This window comes from Oncorhynchus masou, chromosome 31 (genome assembly GCF_036934945.1).
Source record: "Oncorhynchus masou masou isolate Uvic2021 chromosome 31, UVic_Omas_1.1, whole genome shotgun sequence".
Taxonomy (NCBI): Eukaryota; Metazoa; Chordata; class Actinopteri; order Salmoniformes; family Salmonidae; genus Oncorhynchus; species Oncorhynchus masou.
The window spans coordinates 2,940,637-2,960,703 of record NC_088242.1 but is presented as its reverse complement, the minus strand read 5'-3'; the positions used below and the strand labels follow the sequence as shown (position 1 = coordinate 2,960,703).

At 44.5% G+C, this 20,067-nt stretch overlaps 1 protein-coding gene across 1 annotated transcript in view; it reads right to left on the bottom strand.

Annotated features, from left to right (window-relative positions):
• LOC135524874 (T-box transcription factor T-like) overlaps window positions 1-2,708 on the bottom strand; it is a 4,228-nt gene extending 1,520 nt beyond the window's left edge. Inside the window, 7 exon segments of the mRNA XM_064952730.1 lie at window positions 200-260; window positions 409-467; window positions 709-853; window positions 1,619-1,755; window positions 1,758-1,770; window positions 1,773-1,891; window positions 2,510-2,708. Of these exon segments, the coding sequence (XP_064808802.1) occupies window positions 200-260; window positions 409-467; window positions 709-853; window positions 1,619-1,755; window positions 1,758-1,770; window positions 1,773-1,891; window positions 2,510-2,708 (733 nt within the window).
• Between the last annotated feature and the right edge of the window lie 17,359 nt (window positions 2,709-20,067).

The window sequence follows — 20,067 nt, the reverse complement described above, 5'->3', positions numbered from 1 at the left end:
ATGTGCTGTCTGTAAACTCTATCGTATGTATCAATCCCATTCTTTATTTAAATGTTTAATAAATAAATAAATAAATATATATATATATATATATATATATATATATATATCCCCATTCTTTATTTAAATGTTTAATAAATAAATATATATATGTATATATATATATATATATATATATATATATATATAAAATACTTACATTGAGAGTAGCTTGAGTGTTGGTTGTCACTGTCATCCAAGATGGGTTTATGATCCGTTCTGTGGAGAGGGAATCCAATCAGACCATGTCTGGACCACTGGCTGTCAATCTACCAGTAAACACTGATATATCCTGTATTCTCAATCAAATCAACTAAATAAATCTATTTCTAGTGGACAGAAAAGGGAGCAGGCAACTTGCCCTACCTTTTCTTTAGTATCCAGAAAGGCCTTGGCAAACGGGTTGTATTTGATTTTCAGACCGTTATCTAAAATGTGGAGTGAAAATATAATGCAAAATTGGTAAGACCTAATAATAAAATAACGAATCTTTTAATAAAGTAGATTTTTTTTAAATGTTCTATCTTCTTCACCTAAAACGACCCAAACAAAATGTCTACAAAGTTGCGTACTTCAAAGTCTACGTATTGGACAGTTATACATGAACAGCAACAACAAAACACACATTACTATTAACATTAGAGTGTTTATAAAATAATGTATCAATACAATAATGTACCTCTTCGTTCTGGTAGGCAGTGACCGCTATGAACTGAGTCTCCGGGAAGGAGTGACTCGTGATCATTCTCTGCGGCCCTCCGACGCGGACAATATGGACACGTGGCTCATATTTGTGCAACGAGTTTAACATGATCTGAAATGTATAAAAAAACGTGTTGTTTTTTTAAAAGCAAAAAGTTAAATAATATGCTTTATTTTACAGGTAGAAAAATATCATTTATTTTAATCGAAATGTTGATTGATGGTGTTCCTGTGACAACATAGCCTAAAATGTATACACGCTTGATTGTAATTCGCTAGATAAAAGCGTCTTCAGAATGGCATATATTATTTAAATGATCGTTCTCGAGAAGCCGGTGTTTGGAGGGTAGCCTAGTTGTTAGAGTGTTGGGCTAGTAACCAAAATGTTGCAAGTCTGAATTCCTGAGCTGACAAGGTACAAATCTGTCGTTCTGCCCCTGAACAGGCAGTTAACCCACTGTTCCTAGGCCGTCATTGAAAATAAGAATTTGTTCTTAAGTGACTTGCCTAGTAAAATAAAGGTAAAATTAAAACATTTAAATTAAATATACGGCACTGGTGTTGTTAGGAAATTCCTGGCCACCCTCATAGCCTGGTTCTCTCTAGGGTTTCTTCCTAGGTTCTGGCCTTTCTAGGGAGTTTTTCCTAACCACCGTGCTTCTACACCTGCATTGCTTGATATTTGGGGTTTTATTCTGGGTTTCGTTACAGCACTTTGAGATATCAGCTGATGTAAGAAGGGCTTTATAAATACATTTGATTTGATTCCATGACATATTTTCTGATCTAAATTGTTATCAAAATTATTGGGAAAAAACGCGAGAACTCAAAAGGTTATAACATGACATTTAAAGTGATAACACTATAATCGTCTAACCTGGCCTCCTCCATTGAGTTTGTTGGTGAGTTTGACTTTACAGAATGAGACCGGATCTTTCATCCAGCGCGCTCCAAAGTTAGGCGAGTCCGGGTGGATATACACGCAGCTCGGGGCTTGAGGCTCGGGTTTACCCCGGGAACCCACTCCCCCCATTAACGTATTTCCACCGGTGGTTGTCTGCAGCCACGAAGTCCAGCAGGAACGAGTACATGGCGTTTGGATCCAACCCAGAAACATTCACCTTCAGCACCGGAAACATGCGCCTTGGATACAAAGGAAAATATAATAACAGGTGTCCTTATCTCATCCTTTATAGTCAAACAATAACTATAATCTATTGTACAATAGGGCATTATTGACACTAATGTCAAGCGAACGAGTGGTTCACTTTATAGGCCATGTGAATATTAATAGACCTGGGTGTTACAGGAAAAACTCTAAATATAATGAATGAATGTGTGCAATCCTGTTTCCTTTATTACTGTGATACCACAGCAATGGTATAGACACGTTTAACACTATTTATTTGTGTTATAAACCTACGGCTGTTAGGGGCGGCAGGTAGCGGTTAGAGCGGGCCAGTAACCGAAAGGTTGCGGGATCGAATCCACGAGTTGACAAGGTAAAACACATCTATCGTTCTGCCTCTGAACAAGGCAGTTAACCCACGGTTCCTAGGCCGTTGTTGTAAATATCTGTTTTTACTTGCCCAGTTAAATACATAAAAAAGATATAAGCCTACCTGCTTTTTTCACTATATAAATTAAGACAAAAGGCTATACATTTGGCAGGTAGCTGAACCATAAATAATACGCATAAAACAACCAACAATAATACAGTATATATATGTATATAAACACATGTCAATTCAATGACTTACCTGCCATTTTTTGGTTACTATCATTTCATTCGTGAGTTCCTGGAACTTCCGCCACAGTTCGTTCTCATCCAAGCCGACTTTGAGTTGTCTCTCCGTAGGATCGCCCTTCTCGCTGCCCGCCTGTAGCTCGTTCTCCACGGCAGTGAGAAGGTGGTCCACCCGGTACTGTGTAACCTTCCCAGGGCCATCCCCGCCACCTAAGGCCATTCTTTCCAACAGCTCCAGGGTTGAAAAATTACGTATTACACTTTGAGATTAAGAAAACAAAAAATCAGTCGCTCCCAAATAGGCTATATATCCAATCCACTTGAATAACATATCCACATTCTCCACCCCATTGCAAGTTTCCGAATATATATTCCGAAGTAACAGTCAATAAACTGATATATCTTTGTGCCATCGCTGGTTGGCTGGTCTTCGCTTTGATGTATGCCGTCTGTCAGTCATTGGTTGTATGAGGCCATACTGTATCAGTAGGAGTAGGGAGGAAGGATGGCTTTACAGGAAGGATGGGTAATGTGTCTGAAGTCGATTGCTCACCAGCCAATTGTAATTGTTTTATTACTTCAATCTGTCAATATTTACACGTAGTAATCTATATCAAAGAACTGCAGAATGAAACCGAGGGATTTGAACTTTCAGGTATTTATTTCAAATGTTCTTTACAGTTTCACCCAATCTCAAATGACTGAAGGCCTATGTTCAGATAGGTAGGACTCATAAAATGCTTTATTTCTGATGATTAAACTCTAGTCTAACTTGATAGACCGAATATATTTTTATTATATTAGTTTAAAACCTTTTCACTTGTGACACGTTCTATGCGAAAGACAAACTTTAAGTTTCCCCTCTAATTAAACACTTTATATTCTACGACATTATTTAAACTTTTTTTTGTTTTTGTTGCTTTTACTCATGAAGTAATAGTTCTGTTTTTGTTCTACAAAACTTTTAACAACTGAAATAATTTCCAAAACCATTTCCCACGACGAAGGTTATTAGAGATGTTTATTCGTTTCAAGGCCTGTGAAGTGGTCGGGTAGGTGACAAAACGGAGGAAATACAGACCAGGCCGTAACACACACACCTTTAACAATAGAAGGGATGCATAGAAACAAGTCTGCGATCAACAGAAAACACTTCTCAGTTTTATTATTTGGCTAAATGATTCGCAACGAGAAACAATCCATCCAGTTAGCAGAAACCCACTGGGAACAGACGGTTTAACATCCAGTTTTAATTTACATTTGGTTTGAGTTTTTAACTAACGTGAATTCAACGTGAAATTAACAACGGAAATGTCACTATGTCATTGCATTTAGGTTAAAAGTTGTGTTTTTTTCAAAACAAAATCAGTTTTCCAAGTTGATTCAACGTCATCACATATATGTTTTTTTTATTCTAGGAAATACACATTACAGGTGTTATATTTCTCTTCAAATAATTTGTAGTTACATTTTTATTTAGCCTTTATTTCGACAAGGGAATGACATATGTAGACCTAACAGTAGGTCTCTTTTCCAAACGCACCCTATTTAACACAATATAAATATACATATTATACACTTATTTATTTATATATGTATATATATTTATATATACAAAAACCCAGTCGTGGTAAGCACAAATAAAACATCACAAATCACCCATAAAAATGGTTATATTTCTCCACAAATAAGCCCCTATCAATTACTTTAAATTGACCGAACGGCACCAGGACATCAAGCTGAAATGTATACAGCGATAAAAAAATAAGTTAAAAAAAGATTAAAACAAAAAGCATATTTACCTGACTCGGTGGAAACCCAAGGAACCTCAAGAGTTAACCAATCCTGTGAACGGGGTTAGACAACTCAGGTGTCTATACTTCAACTGAAACGTTAGATAAGACAGACGTTTATGAAGTAGGGCCTCGTAAACAGAAAGGGAGTCATGTAGAGATCTACAGGTCTTTAGCGAAGTCAGAAAACGTTTTGATACAGAATACAGGGATGGGTATCAAACATGTCAGCTGTAACAAAACGAAGAGCACTATGATGGATGGCATCCAATGGTTTAAGAGTTGGAGCAACTGCGCATTGATAAATAACATCACCATAATCAACAACGGATAAAAAGATTGACTGAATTATCTGCTTCCTGCTGCTTAGAGAAAGGAACGATCTGTTTCTGTAGAAAAAGCAATCCAAATGCCTAAGTGTTTATATGCGGGAACACGTTGGGTTGGAGAACCATCCAATGAGTGAATATGTAGTTAATCTGAAACATTCTCACCACAGTTTAAAACAACATGTATTTCATTTTCCTGTATTAAACACAGCATTTAAATCAGCAAGGGATTCCTGCATAGCAAAATAATCTGACTGTAGTTTTGACACAGTCAGATCAACTGCCAGGGTAACAGTCAGGGTAACAGTCAGATCAACTGTCAGGGTAACAGTCAGATCAACAGTCAGGGTAACAGTCAGATCAACTGTCAGATCAACAGTCAGTGTAACAGTCAGATCAATAGTCAGGGTAACAGTCAGGGTAACAGTCAGATCAACTGTCAGGGTAACAGTCAGATCAACTGTCAGGGTAACAGTCAGATCAACTGTCAGGGTAACAGTCAGATCAACTGCCAGGGTAACAGTCAGATCAACAGTCAGATCAACTGTCAGGGTAACAGTCAGATCAACAGTCAGATCAACTGTCAGGGTAACAGTCAGATCAACAGTCAGATCAACTGTCAGGGTAACAGTCAGATCAACTGTCAGGGTAACAGTCAGATCAACTGTCAGGGTAACAGTCAGATCAACAGTCAGGGTAGCAGTCAGATCAACAGTCAGGGTAACAGTCAGATCAACAGTCAGATCAACTGTCAGGGTAACAGTCAGATCAACAGTCAGGGTAACAGTCAGGGTAACAGTCAGATCAACAGTCAGATCAACAGTCAGGGTAACAGTCAGATCAACAGTCAGGGTAACAGTCAGATCAACAGTCAGGGTAACAGTCAGGGTAACAGTCAGATCAACAGTCAGATCAACAGTCAGGGTAACAGTCAGATCAACTGTCAGGGTAACAGTCAGATCAACAGTCAGGGTAACAGTCAGATCAACTGCCAGGGTAACAGTCAGATCAACAGTCAGGGTAACAGTCAGATCAACAGTCAGGGTAACAGTCAGATCAACTGTCAGGGTAACAGTCAGATCAACAGTCAGGGTAACAGTCAGATCAACAGTCAGGGTAACAGTCAGATCAACAGTCAGGGTAACAGTCAGATCAACTGTCAGGGTAACAGTCAGATCAACAGTCAGATCAACAGTCAGGGCAACAGTCAGATCAATAGTCAGGGTAACAGTCAGATCAACAGTCAGGGTAACAGTCAGATCAACAGTCAGATCAACAGTCAGGGCAACAGTCAGATCAACAGTCAGGGTAACAGTCAGATCAACTGTCAGGGTAACAGTCAGATCAACTGTCAGGGTAACAGTCAGATCAACTGTCAGGGTAACAGTCAGATCAACAGTCAGGGTAACAGTCAGATCAACTGTCAGATCAACAGTCAGTGTAACAGTCAGATCAATAGTCAGTGTAACAGTCATATCAACAGTCAGATCAACAGTCAGGGTAACAGTCAGATCAACAGTCAGATCAACAGTCAGGGTAACAGTCAGATCAACAGTCAGGGTAACAGTCAGATCAACAGTCAGATCAACAGTCAGGGTAACAGTCAGATCAATAGTCAGGGTAACAGTCAGATCAACAGTCAGATCAACAGTCAGGGTAACAGTCAGATCAACAGTCAGATCAACAGTCAGGGTAACAGTCAGATCAACAGTCAGGGTAACAGTCAGATCAATAGTCAGGGTAACAGTCAGATCAACAGTCAGATCAACAGTCAGGGTAACAGTCAGATCAACAGTCAGGGTAACAGTCAGATCAACAGTCAGGATCAACAGTCAGGTGTAACAGTCAGATCATTAGTCAGGGTAACAGTCAGATCAACAGTCAGATCAACAGTCAGGGTAACAGTCAGATCAAACAGTCAGGGTAACTGTCAGATCAACAGTCAGATCAACAGTCAGATCAACAGTCAGGGTAACAGTCAGATCAACAGTCAGATCAATAGTCAGGGTAACAGTCAGATCAACAGTCAGGGTATCAGTCAGATCAACAGTCAGGGTAACAGTCAGATCAACAGTCAGATCAACAGTCAGGGTAACAGTCAGATCAATAGTCAGGGTAACAGTCAGATGAACAGTCAGATCAACAGTCAGGGTAACAGTCAGATCATTAGTCAGGGTAACAGTCAGATCAACAGTCAGATCAACAGTCAGGGTAACAGTCAGATCAACAGTCAGGGTAACAGTCAGATCAACAGTCAGGGTAACAGTCAGATCAACAGTCAGGGTAACAGTCAGATCAACAGTCAGGGTAACAGTCAGATCAACAGTCAGGTCAACAGTCAGATCAACAGTCAGGGTAACAGTCAGATCAACAGTCAGGGTAACAGTCAGATCATTAGTCAGGGTAACAGTCAGATCAACAGTCAGGGTAACAGTCAGATCAACAGTCAGGGTAACAGTCAGATCAATAGTCAGGGTAACAGTCAGATCAACAGTCAGATCAACAGTCAGGGTAACAGTCAGATCAACAGTCAGGGTAACAGTCAGATCATTAGTCAGGGTAACAGTCAGATCAACAGTCAGGGTAACAGTCAGATCAACAGTCAGGGTAACAGTCAGATCAATAGTCAGGGTAACAGTCAGATCAACAGTCAGGGTAACAGTCAGATCAACAGTCAGATCAATAGTCAGGGTAACAGTCAGATCAACAGTCTCAATAGTCAGGGTAACCGCATATATAATAATATCCTCCAGATATAGATGAAGTTTACCATTTAACAGATTGACAATGGTGTTTATATAAATATTCACGAGAGAACAGGTCATCATGATCAACAGTATCAAAAGCTTTTTACAGGTCCACAAACAACGCAGCACATTTCATTTTAGTGTCTAAATCACTGACAAGATCATTAACAACTTAAAGGGGTTTACTGTCATAGTGATATGTCCAGGACTAAACCCTTATTGGTTGTCCAGGACTAAACCCTTATTGGTTGTCCAGGACTAAACCCTGATTGGATGTCCAGGACTAAACCCTGATTGGATGTCCAGGACTAAACCCTGATTGGATGTCCAGGACTAAACCCTGATTGGATGTCCAGGACTAAACCCTGATTGGATGTCCAGGACTAAACCCTGATTGGTTGTCCAGGACTAAACCCTGATTGGTTGTCCAGGACTAAACCCTGATTGGTTGTCCAGGACTAAACCCTGATTGGTTGTCCAGGACTAAACCCTGATTGGAAGTCCAGACCTAAACCCTGATTGGTTGTCCAGGACTAAACCCTGATTGGATGTCCAGGACTAAACCCTGATTGGATGTCGAGGACTAAACCCTGATTGGATGTCCAGGACTAAACCCTGATTGGATGTCGAGGACTAAACCCTGATTGGATGTTAAATAAAAATGGTGGTTATTGAGACAACAATGATGGGTGCTGCACACTTAAGCAGACCGGGATCCAACTGGTCGTCCCTATGGATTTCTTGTTGTATACTGCTAGGAAAGCATCCAGGACTAATTTTTCTTTAAATAGTCTAAAAGGAAAGCTTTGACTATCCTTCCTCTGATCATTCAGTAAGACCCCCCCCCCCCCTATCAGCATCCAGCCCAGTATCATTATAATTAGGCTAAAAAGAGATAGCCTGCTAAAATAAAATGGTGATTAAATGCATCAATGATAGCATGTTTCCCCGTAACGAGGCCAGTGTCTGAATTAATAGGGATTTAAAATCAAATCAAGCTTTATTAGTCACATGCGCCGAATACAACAAGTGTAGACCTTACCATGAAATGCTGAATACAACAAGTGTAGACCTTACCATGAAATGCTGAATACAACAAGTGTAGACCTTACCATGAAATGCTGAATACAACAAGTGTAGACCTTACCATGAAATGCTGAATACAACAAGTGTAGACCTTACCATGAAATGCTGAATACAACAAGTGTAGACCTTACCATGAAATGCTGAATACAACAAGTGTAGACCTTACCATGAAATGCTGAATACAACAAGTGTAGACCTTACCGTGAAATGCTGAATACAACAAGTGTAGACCTTACCGTGAAATGCTGAATACAACAAGTGTAGACCTTACCATGAAATGCTGAATACAACAAGTGTAGACCTTACCATGAAATGCTGAATACAACAAGTGTAGACCTTACCATGAAATGCTGAATACAACAAGTGTAGACCTTACCATGAAATGCTGAATACAACAAGTGTAGACCTTACCGTGAAATGCTGAATACAACAAGTGTAGACCTTACCGTGAAATGCTGAATACAACAAGTGTAGACCTTACCATGAAATGCTGAATACAACAAGTGTAGACCTTACCGTGAAATGCTGAATACAACAAGTGTAGACCTTACCATGAAATGCTGAATACAACAAGTGTAGACCTTACCGTGAAATGCTGAATACAACAAGTGTAGACCTTACCATGAAATGCAGAATACAACAAGTGTAGACCTTACCATGAAATGCTGAATACAACAAGAGTAGACTTTACCATGAAATGCTTTACTTACAAGCCCTTAACCAACAGTGCAGTTCAAGAAGAAGAAAATATCTACCAAGTCGACTAAAATAAAAAAGTAATAATAAAAAATAATACAATAAGAAAAACGAGGCTATATACAGGGGGTACCGGTACAGAGTCAATGTGGAGGCTATATACAGGGAGGTACCGGTACAGAGTCAGTGTGGAGGCTATATACAGGGGGTACCGGTACAGAGTCAATGTGGAGGCTATATACAGGGGGTACCGGTACAGAGTCAATGTGGAGGCTATATACAGGGGGTACCGGTACAGAGTCAATGTGGAGGCTATATACAGGGGGTACCGGTACAGAGTCAATGTGGAGGCTATATACAGGGGGTACCGGTACAGAGTCAATGTGGAGGCTATATACAGGGAGGTACGGTACAGAGTCAGTGTGGAGGCTATATACAGGGGGTACCGGTACAGAGTCAATGTGGAGGCTATATACAGGGGGTACCGGTACAGAGTCAATGTGGAGGCTATATACAGGGGGTACTGGTACAGAGTCAATGTGGAGGCTATATACAGGTGGTACCGGTACAGAGTCAATGTGGAGGCTATATACAGGGGGTACTGGTATAGAGTCAATGTGGAGGCTATATACAGGGGGTACCGGTACAGAGTCAATGTGGAGGCTATATACAGGGGGTACTGGTATAGAGTCAATGTGGAGGCTATATACAGGGGGTACCGGTACAGAGTCAATGTGGAGGCTATATACAGGGGGTACCGGTACAGAGTCAATGTGGAGGCTATATACAGGGGGTACCGGTACAGAGTCATGTGGAGGCTATATACAGGGGGTACTGGTACAGAGTCAATGTGGAGGCTATATACAGGGGGTACCGGTACAGAGTCAATGTGGAGGCTATATACAGGGGGTACCGGTACAGAGTCAATGTGGAGGCTATATACAGGGGGTACCGGTACAGAGTCAGTGTGTTTCACCCTTCATTTTATAAAGGGAGCATGACTATCCACAATAGTATAGAAGACATCTACAAAGAGGCTCAAAGCTGAATCAAGTACAGGGATCGCTGAAATACAATCAAGATCACAAAAATATAGATTGTGTAAACTGAAGTTTTTAAAGTTCCTCGTTGTGATGACACGAGGCTTAGATTTAAAAAAAATTCACAAACAACTGGGTAAAGGTCACTAATATCTTAGGAGAAGACACCAGTAGGAACACATTTCTCTGGTGTATTCGTTAGAATGAGATCAATCAGAGTTGGACTTTGAAGGATCTTTAGGGTTGGGCAGTGTTAGACTTAGAAACATCTGATTTGGTTGGAGAAGAGGAGGACGGTTCCCAGCACGCGTCTTCTTTCTCTTTGTCAGAGTGAACACTAGGAAATACATACTGCATCTATGGTAGGATGCCCAATGAAAAAGGAATTAAAAAGTCTTCAAGGCGATTGATGAAGTTAATGATGATGTCCAAATGTTTTCTTTGAGTCAAATGGACTATGATACAAAACGGAGGAGAAAATAAATGCTGTTCATTCTGAGAAATGCTCAAATTAAATGACAATGACGGAATATCCCGTATTTTTTTCCCTCCAAATAGCGGGGTTGCTATGGCAGTTTAGAATTTCGGAACACAAATCTGTAAATAGCAGACGTAACATGGGTGTGTTATATTCCATCTTCCACAGTGGAGGAGGTTTCTATGTACTGTGTTACTAACCAAATCTTGGACTGGGTCTGAGGGGACGGACGGACGGACGGACACACACACACACACACACACACACACACACACACACACACACACACACACACACACACACACACATGGACGGACGCACACGCGGACGCACACACGGACGCACACACACGGACGCACACACGCGGACGCACACACGGTCGCACACACACGGACCCACACACACGGACGCACACACACGGACGCACACACACACACACACACACACACACACACACACAGGGGAGGAGGAGAGGGGGAGAGAGGAGGGGAGGGAAGAAGAGGAGAGAAGGGTAGGAGAGGAGGAGGAGGAGAGGAGAGGGGAAAGGCAGAGATTAGAGGAGGTGGAGAGGAGCGGAGGAGGGAAGGAGGAGAGGAGATATGACATTACACTTTGATTGTGTGTGTATGTTAACAAAGGGGAGGGGTCAGTGTTTGTTAACAAAGGGGAGGGGTCAGTGTGTGTTAACAAAGGGGAGGGGTCAGTGTGTGTTAACAAAGGGGAGGGGTCAGAGAGCGTTAACAAAGGGGAGGGGTCAGAGTGTGTTAACAAAGGGGAGGGGTCAGTGTTTGTTAACAAAGGGGAGGGGTCAGAGTGTGTTAACAAAGGAGAGGGGTCAGTGTGTGTTAACAAAGGGGAGGGGTCAGTGTATGTTAACAAAGGGGAGGGGTCAGAGTGTGTTAACAAAGGGGAGGGGTCAGTGTGTGTCAACAAAGGGGAGGGGTCAGTGTGTGTTAACAAAGGGGAGGGGTCAGAGTGTGTTAACAAAGGGGAGGGGTCAGTGTGTGTTAACAAAGGGGAGGGGTCAGTATGTGTTAACAAAGGGGAGGGGTCAGTGTAAATTAGGCCTGTAGCTTCTCCTTCATGCAGCAGGGTATGAGGGGAGGAGCACAACACACATACACACACACTCATACACACACACTCACACACACACACACACACACACACACACACACACACACACACACACACGCACACACGCACACACGCACACACGCACACACGCACACGCATACTGTTAAGGGCTTTCCAGGCAGGAAGTGGTGGCATTTCCCAAATTAATTTTCAATTGAGCTAGGCAGGGGGTGGAGTTTATTCCAGGTGGAGCGGTCGGCGGTGCTGGTGCACTTTGGAATCAGCAAAAAAAAATAAAACATAAATGTTGGCTTCCTGTCTGAAGAGTCCTTTACTGATCAGATCTTCTCCTGGTCCCAGCAGCTGTCTGTTTCTGTACAGTAGCAGGCTGTTCTGGCCCAGTCCAAGTTAACAACAAGCAGAGAGAAACACACTCACTATAAAGACCAGTTGAAAGAGAAACCTCATCTCCTGTTTCCTTTCAATCTTTTTAGACCTTATTAAAAAGTCAGTATTGCTTTGTTCTGTAAACTTTACCTTACATATTGAAATGTAGAATTCCCCAACAACAACAGCGTCATAATAACCTCTGAGAGACAGCCATGTTGGTAAGGGACAGGGTGTGTTAGCTAGCTAGGCCACACCAACCTCTGAGAGACAGCCATGTTGGTAAGGGACAGGGTGTGTTAGCTAGCTAGGCCACACCAACCTCTGAGAGACAGCCATGTTGGTAAGGGACAGGGTGTGTTAGCTAGCTAGGCCACACCAACCTCTAAGAGACAGCCATGTTGGTAAGGGACAGGGTGTGTTAGCTAGCTAGGCCACACCAACCTCTAAGAGACAGCCATGTTGGTAAGGGACAGGGTGTGTTAGCTAGCCTGGCCACACCAACCTCTAAGAGACAGCCATGTTGGTAAGGGACAGGGTGTGTTAGCTAGCTAGGTCACAGCAACCTCTGAGAGACAGCCATGTTGGTAAGGGACAGGGTGTGTTAGCTAGCTAGGTCACACCAACCTCTGAGAGACAGCCATGTTGGTAAGGGACAGGGTGTGTTAGCTAGCTAGGCCACACCAACCTCTGAGAGACAGCCATGTTGGTAAGGGACAGGGTGTGTTAGCTAGCTAGGTCACACCAACCTCTAAGAGACAGCCATGTTGGTAAGGGACAGGGTGTGTTAGCTAGCTAGGCCACACCAACCTCTGAGAGACAGCCATGTTGGTAAGGGACAGGGTGTGTTAGCTAGCCTGGCCACACCAACCTCTAAGAGACAGCCATGTTGGTAAGGGACAGGGTGTGTTAGCTAGCTAGGCCACACCAACCTCTGAGAGAAAAACACTCTATCGAGTTGTCTCGAGGCCTGTAGCATATTCATGGGGTCTATAAACAGCAATAGGCAGTCATCAACCGATGGATGGAAACGTTCTGAGCCAGTTCGTTACTGTTAGCAAGGAGAAAATGAAACTCGACCAACTAGCTGTACGATCGTTAGGAGCAACTATTTATTGTGCATTGGGGAAAAGGATAAGCTAGCGAACAAGGGTCTAGCAATATAGTGATGTAGCACATTAAAAGAAACTAAATGTGCGTTCCTTTTTCAATCTTCATGTTTTCACCCGGTGGATGAACACAGTAATGACAGGGCATCATTTTCCATGGATGTTTGATGAATAAACACAATTCATGACCAATGTTTTATTTGTTCTTTTACTTTAGTAATTCTGTTTATGATCCTGTATATGATCTTATATTGCTTGGATATCTTTATATTTATTTATTTTAATTTTACCTTTATTTAACTAGGCAAGTCAGTTAAGAACAAATTCTTATTTAAATTGACGGCTTAGGAACAGTGGGTTAACTGCCTTCTTCAGGGGCAGAACAAGATATTTTTACCTTGTCAGCTCGGAGATTCGAACTAGCAACATTTCGGTTACTGGCCCAATGCTCTATCCACAAGGCTACCTGCCGCCCCGTATATAATCATATCTGATATAAACTCAGCAAAAAGGAAACGTCCCTTTTTCAGGACCCTGTCTTTCCAAGTTTTGCGTGTAAAATGTGTGTGTATGTGATGGTCGGATTCGCATTTATTGTCGTAGGAATGAGTGTTACACTGAGGCCTGTACTCTGGAGCGGGATCGATTTGGAGGTGGAGGGTTCATCATGGTCTGGGGCGGTGTGTCACAGCATCAGTGGACTGAGCTTGTTGTCATTGCAGGCAATCTCAACGCTGTGCGTTACAGGGAAGACATCCTCCTCCCTCATGTGGTACCCTTCCTGCAGGCTCATCCTGACATGACCCTCCAGCATGACATTGCCACCAGCCATACTGCTCTTTCGGTGCGTGATTTCCTGCAAGACAGGAATGTCAGTGTTCTGCCAAGTCCAGCGACGAGCCCGGGACCTGTTGGGACCTGTTGTATCGGAGGGTGAGGTCTAGGGCCATTTCCCCCAGAAATGTCCAGGAACTTGCAGGTGCCTTGGTGGAAGAGTGGGGTAACATCTCACAGCAAGAACTGGCAAATCCAGTGCAGTCCATGAGGAGGAGATGCACTGCAGTACTTAATGCAGCTGGTGGCCACACCAGATACTGACTGATACTTTGGATTTTGACCCCCCCTTTGTTCAGGAACACATTATTCAATATCTGTTAGTCACATGTCTGTGGAACTTGTTCAGTTTATGTCTCAGTTGTTGAATCTTGTTATGTTTATACAAATATTTACACACGTTAAGTTTGCTGTAAATAAATGCAGTTGACATTGAGAGGACGTTTCTTTTTTTGCTGAGTTTCTAAAAATACAATCTTATTTAGTTGTAATAATATAATTCCATGCATTGTTACACTTACGCACTGAAACTGGTCATCCTAAAGCACAGAGACTGTATTCTCTGTCTAAAGCTAGCCTTGAAAGTATATTTTGGAACAACTATGTTTGTGCTCCATCACCTTTGATACGACGTTAAATCCCTTGTTATAACAAAGGAATCTAGTTCCTTGTATATTATATGACCATGGTTAGCTAGCTAGCAGTGTTAAAACAGAGTATGTTTTAACAGAATAGCAGTCTGAGTGTAACGGTCGTCGTATGAAGAAGGTGTGGACCAAAGCGCAGCGTGGTAAGTGTTCATGTTATTTTTATTTAAACTGAACACAAAACAAAATAATAAAGAGAATGAAAGAAAATGAAACAGTCCTGTCAGGTGCAGAAACACAAAACAGAAAACAACTACCCACAATCCATAGTGGGAAAACAGGCTGCCTAAGTATGGTTCTCAATCAGAGACAACGATTGCCAGCTGCCTCTGATTGGGAACCATACCAGGCCAAACACATAGATATAGAAAACATAGAACACAAAACATAGAATGCCCACCCCAACTCACGCCCTGACTTGACAGTAAAAGGTGCGGACCGACGACAACCTAAACCCATAGGGGAGAGTCTGGTTGGGCATCTGTCCGTGGTGGTGGCTCTGGCGCGGGACGTGGACCCCAATCCACCATAGTCTTGGCCCACTTAAGTGGCGCCTTAGGAGCGGCGACCCTCGCTGCCGACCTCGGACTGTGGACCCTTGCAGCGGGCTCCGAATAAACGGGAGACTCCGGCAGCGCTGGGGCGGGCATCTGTCCGGACAGGCGGAAGACTCTGGCAGCTCCGGAGTGAAGGGCGACTCTGGAAGTCCGGACCATAGAACCTGGAGGGAGGAGACAGAGAGACAGCCTGGTGTGTGGGGCTGCCACAGGACCCACCAGGCTGGGGAGACCTCGGAGGCCTGGTGCTTGAAGGAGGCACCGGATGGACCGGGCTGTGGGGGAGCACTGGAGCTCTGGTGCATACCAGGCTGGATGACCACTTTAGCACCTCTCCCTTAGGCTCAATGCCCAGCCCGGCACGGGCGGAGCGCAGGCATAGGGCGACTCTGCAGCCTCCCAGCGAGACACAGCACGCAGTGCCGGTGCAGGATACCCTGGGCAGCTCCGGAGACCAAACATGCTGAGCTGACACAACACGCCCTGGCTGGATGCCCACTCGCATGGCACTTGTGGGGGCTGGCCTATAGCTCACCGGATGAGCGCATGCTGGCAACACCGTGCGCTTAACCGCATAACACGATGCCTGACCAGTACTCCGGTAAGAGGGGAGTTGGCTCAGGTCTATCGCCTGACTCCGCAAATCTCCCCGTGTGCCTCTCGTGCCTGTTGCACTGACCACCTCTCTATCTCCTCCCAGGTTGTCTCATACTCCAGATAGTGCTGCTCACCTGTCCAGGAGTCCCCTTCACCACGCTGCTTGGTCCTTTGGTGGTGGGTAGTTCAGTAACGGTCAACGTATGAAGAAGGTGTGGACCAAAGCGCAGCGTGGTAAGTGTTCATGTTATTTTTTTTAAACTGAACACAAAACAAAATATCAAAGAGAATGAACGGAAACTAAACAGTCCTGTCAGGTGCAGAAACACAAAACTACTACCCACAACCCATAGTGGGAAAACAGGCTGCCTAAGTATGGTTCTCAATCAGAGACAAAGATTGCGTGTTCCATCCTGGTTGCGTGTTCCATCCTGGTTGTGTGTTCCATCCTGGTTGCGTGTTCCATCCTGGTTGCGTGTTTCATCCTGGAGCGTGTTCCATCCTGGTTGTGTGTTCCATCCTGGTTGTGTGTCCAACCACTGGGAAGGAAGAGACTGTGTTAGTCTCGGTGATGGATGGACCAGGCCAACCACACATCACACTCATAGTAAGTACATTATTCCTCAATAAAGTAGGTCTCAGCCCCTCCAGTCATAAAAGACAAGTGTGAGTGTTTACCACTTGTTACTTGATTTTCTTTCATATCATTGGTTACTGGATGATGGCCAGAGTGCAGTTAAGAACACATCCTGGTTGAAGTGCCTGGTTGTGTTGACGAGCAGTTTTACCTGCTTGGATGATTAGGACCTGTCAATGGTTGGGGTCTGAGTGAAGCACTGTCTTCAGCGCTAGTTTCCCACACAGAGACAACACCTCCAGCCCAACCTTCAGTGCTAGTTTCCCATACAGAGACACCTCCAGCCCAACCTTCAGTGCTAGTTTCCCACACAGAGACAACACCTCCAGCCCAACCTTCAGTGCTTGTTTCCCACACAGAGACAACACCTCCAGCCCAACCTTCAGTGCTAGTTTCCCACACAGAGACAACACCTCCAGCCCAACCTTCAGTGCTAGTTTCCCACACAGAGACCAAACATGCTAGCTGACACAACACCTCCAGCTTCAGGATAGCCCACACAGAGACATCCAGCAACCTTCAGTGCTAGTTTCCCACACAGAGACAACACCTCCAGCCCAACCTTCAGGCTAGTTTCCCACACAGAGCCCAACCTTCTGCTAGCAACAGAGACACCTCCGCCCAACCTTCAGTGCATTTCCACACAGAGAAAACACTCCAGCCCAACCTTCAGTGCTAGTTTCCCACACAGAGACATCACCTCCAGCCCAACCTTCAGTGCTAGTTTCCCACACAGAGACACCTCCAGCCCAACCTTCAGTGCTAGTTGAGACAACACCTCCAGGTGCTAGTTTCGCACAGAGACACCGCCCAACCTTCAGTGCTAGTTTCCCACACAGAGAAAACACCTGCCCAACCTTCAGTGCCTGTTGAACAGACAACACCTCCTATCTCCTCCCAGGCTGTCTCATACTCCAGATAGTGCTGCTCACCTGTCCAGTGCTAGTCCCAGAGACAACACCTCCAGCCCAACGCAGTGCTAGTTTCCCACACAGAGACAACACCTTTCAGTGGTGGGTTTCCCACACAGAGACACCTCCAGCCCAACCTTCAGTGCTAGTTTCCCACAGAGACACCACCTCCAGTTCAGTGCTAGTTTTTAGACACCTCCAAACCTTCAGTGCTAGTTTCCCACACAGAGAAAACATATTCAACACAGAGAAAACAAGCCCAACCTTCAGTGCTAAACTTCCCAACAGTCCAGCCCAACCTTCAGTGCTAGAAACAGAGACACCAAACCAGCCCAACCTTCAGTAGTTTCCCATACAGACCCAACCTTCAGTGGGTTTCCCAACAGAGACAACACCTCCAGCCCAACCTTCAGTGCTAGTTTCAACAGAGACAACAAGCCCAACCTTCAGTGCTTGTTTCCCACACAGAGACAACACCTCCAGCCCAACCTTCAGTGCTAGTTTCCCACACAGGACAACACCTCCAGCCCAACCTTCAGTGCTAGTTTGTCCATCCTGGTTGCGTGTTCCATCCTGGCCCAACCTTCAGTGCTAGTTCCATCCTCCAGCCCAACCTTCAGTGCTAGTTCCACATCAACTGGTTCAGTGCTAGTGTTCCATCCTGGTTGCTAGTGTTCCATCACTGGCCCAACCTTCAGTGCTAGTTTCCATCACAGAGAAAACACCTGTGTGCTAGTCCATCACCTCCAGTTCAGTGCTGTCCAACCACTGGGAACCTTCAGTGCTAGTTTCCCCACACAGAGACAACACCTCCAGCCCAACCTTCAGTGCTAGTCGAGACACCTATGGAGAAAACACCTCAGCCCAACCTTCAGTGCTAAACAGAGACAACATCACACTCATAGTAACAGAGACAACATTCCTCAGTAAAGTGCTAGGTCTCAGCGAAGTCCCTGCCAGTCATAAAAGACAAGTGTGAGTGTTTACTTCCCTTGTTACTTGATTTTCTTTCATATCATTGGTTACTGGATGATGGCCAGCGTTTCTGCAGTTAAGAACCAACATCCTGGCAGAAGTGCCTGGTTGTGTTGACGATATTTTCAAGCAACCTTCTTACCTGTGATGATTAGGACCTGTCAATGGTTGGGGTCTGAGTGAAGCACTGTCTTCAGCGCTAGTTTCCCACACAGAGACATCACCTCCAGCCCAACCTTCAGTGCTTGTTTTTCCCACACAGAGACAACACCTCCAGCCCAACCTTCAGTGCTAGTTTCCCACACAGAGACAACACCTCCAGCCCAACCTTCAGTGCTAGTTTCCCACACAGAGACAACACCTCCAGCCCAACCTTCAGTGCTAGTTTCCCACACAGAGACAACACCTCCAGCCCAACCTTCAGTGCTAGTTTCCCACACAGAGACAACACCTCCAGCCCAACCTTCAGTGCTAGTTTCCCACACAGAGACAACACTCTGGGAAGGAAGAGAGACTGTGTCAATCCAGTCGTTGATTGTTGGACCAGGCCAGGCAGTGGTGGATCTGAGACCCTCCCTGCCCTGCCCTGAGCTGCCCTTTCCTCCATCCTCTTCCTCCTTCCCTCCATCCTCTTCCTCCTTCCCTCCCTCCCTCCCTCCTCCCCTGCCCTCCCCTGCCCTCCCTCCCTGCCCTTCCCTCCATCCTCTTCCTCCTTCCCTCCTCCCTCCCTCCCTCCTCCCCTGCCCTCCCTGCATTCCCTTCCTCCTTCCCTCCCTCCCTCCCTCCCTCACCCTCCCCCTTCCCTCCCTCACCTTTCCTGCTTCTCAGCTGTTAGCCCTGGCCAGAGTGAGTAATACCGCTCATCAGTTCTGTCTAACCACTATTTGCTGTCCTCCATCCCCCCTCCAGTTCCCTCTCGCTCTCTCCAGCCAGGAATGTTTGTCTAGGTCCGTTCTGACACAGAGGTGTGAGAAATATGGGTCCTGTCATGTCTCTGTGCATATATGTCCATCTCAGCACCTCCACATAACCTCACTTTATCATCGTTATAGCTCTTCAACGTCTCAATTCAATTCAAAAGGGGCTTTATTGGCATTTGGAAACATATGTTTACATTCACCAAAAGTAGGTGAAGAAAACACTCTCTCTCTGTCTCTCTCATCTCTCACTCTCTCTCTCCCCTCCTTCTCGATCTTCTGTCAATAGAGCTCTACTGTCGTAGTAATCTCTACTGAATAATTACAGAAAATAATTTAGGATTTTATTCTTGGCACAGAATTAATCCTTATGGCTATTTTCAGAAAAAAATGTACTTCCACAATGTTTTTAGGTTGTTTTTTTTTTGTCTCAAGCATTCCAAATGTTACATTTGTGTGTGTGTGTGTGTGTGTGTGTGTGTGTGTGTGTGTGTGTGTGTGTGTGTGTGTGTGTGTGTGTGTTGTGTGTGTGTGCATGCGCGTGTGTGTGTGAGGGGTCAGGGCAGGGAATGACACCCTCACTACTGCAGGTGTGTTTGCCTCCCAGCGTTAAGTGGGATTACTGCCCCTGTGTGTGTGTGTGTGTGTGTGTGTGTGTGTGTGTGTGTGTGTGTGTGTGTGTGTGTGTGTGTGTGTGTGTGTGTGTGTGTGTGTGTGTGACACTGTGTACTGCAGGTGTGTTTGCCTGTTAAGTGGGATTAC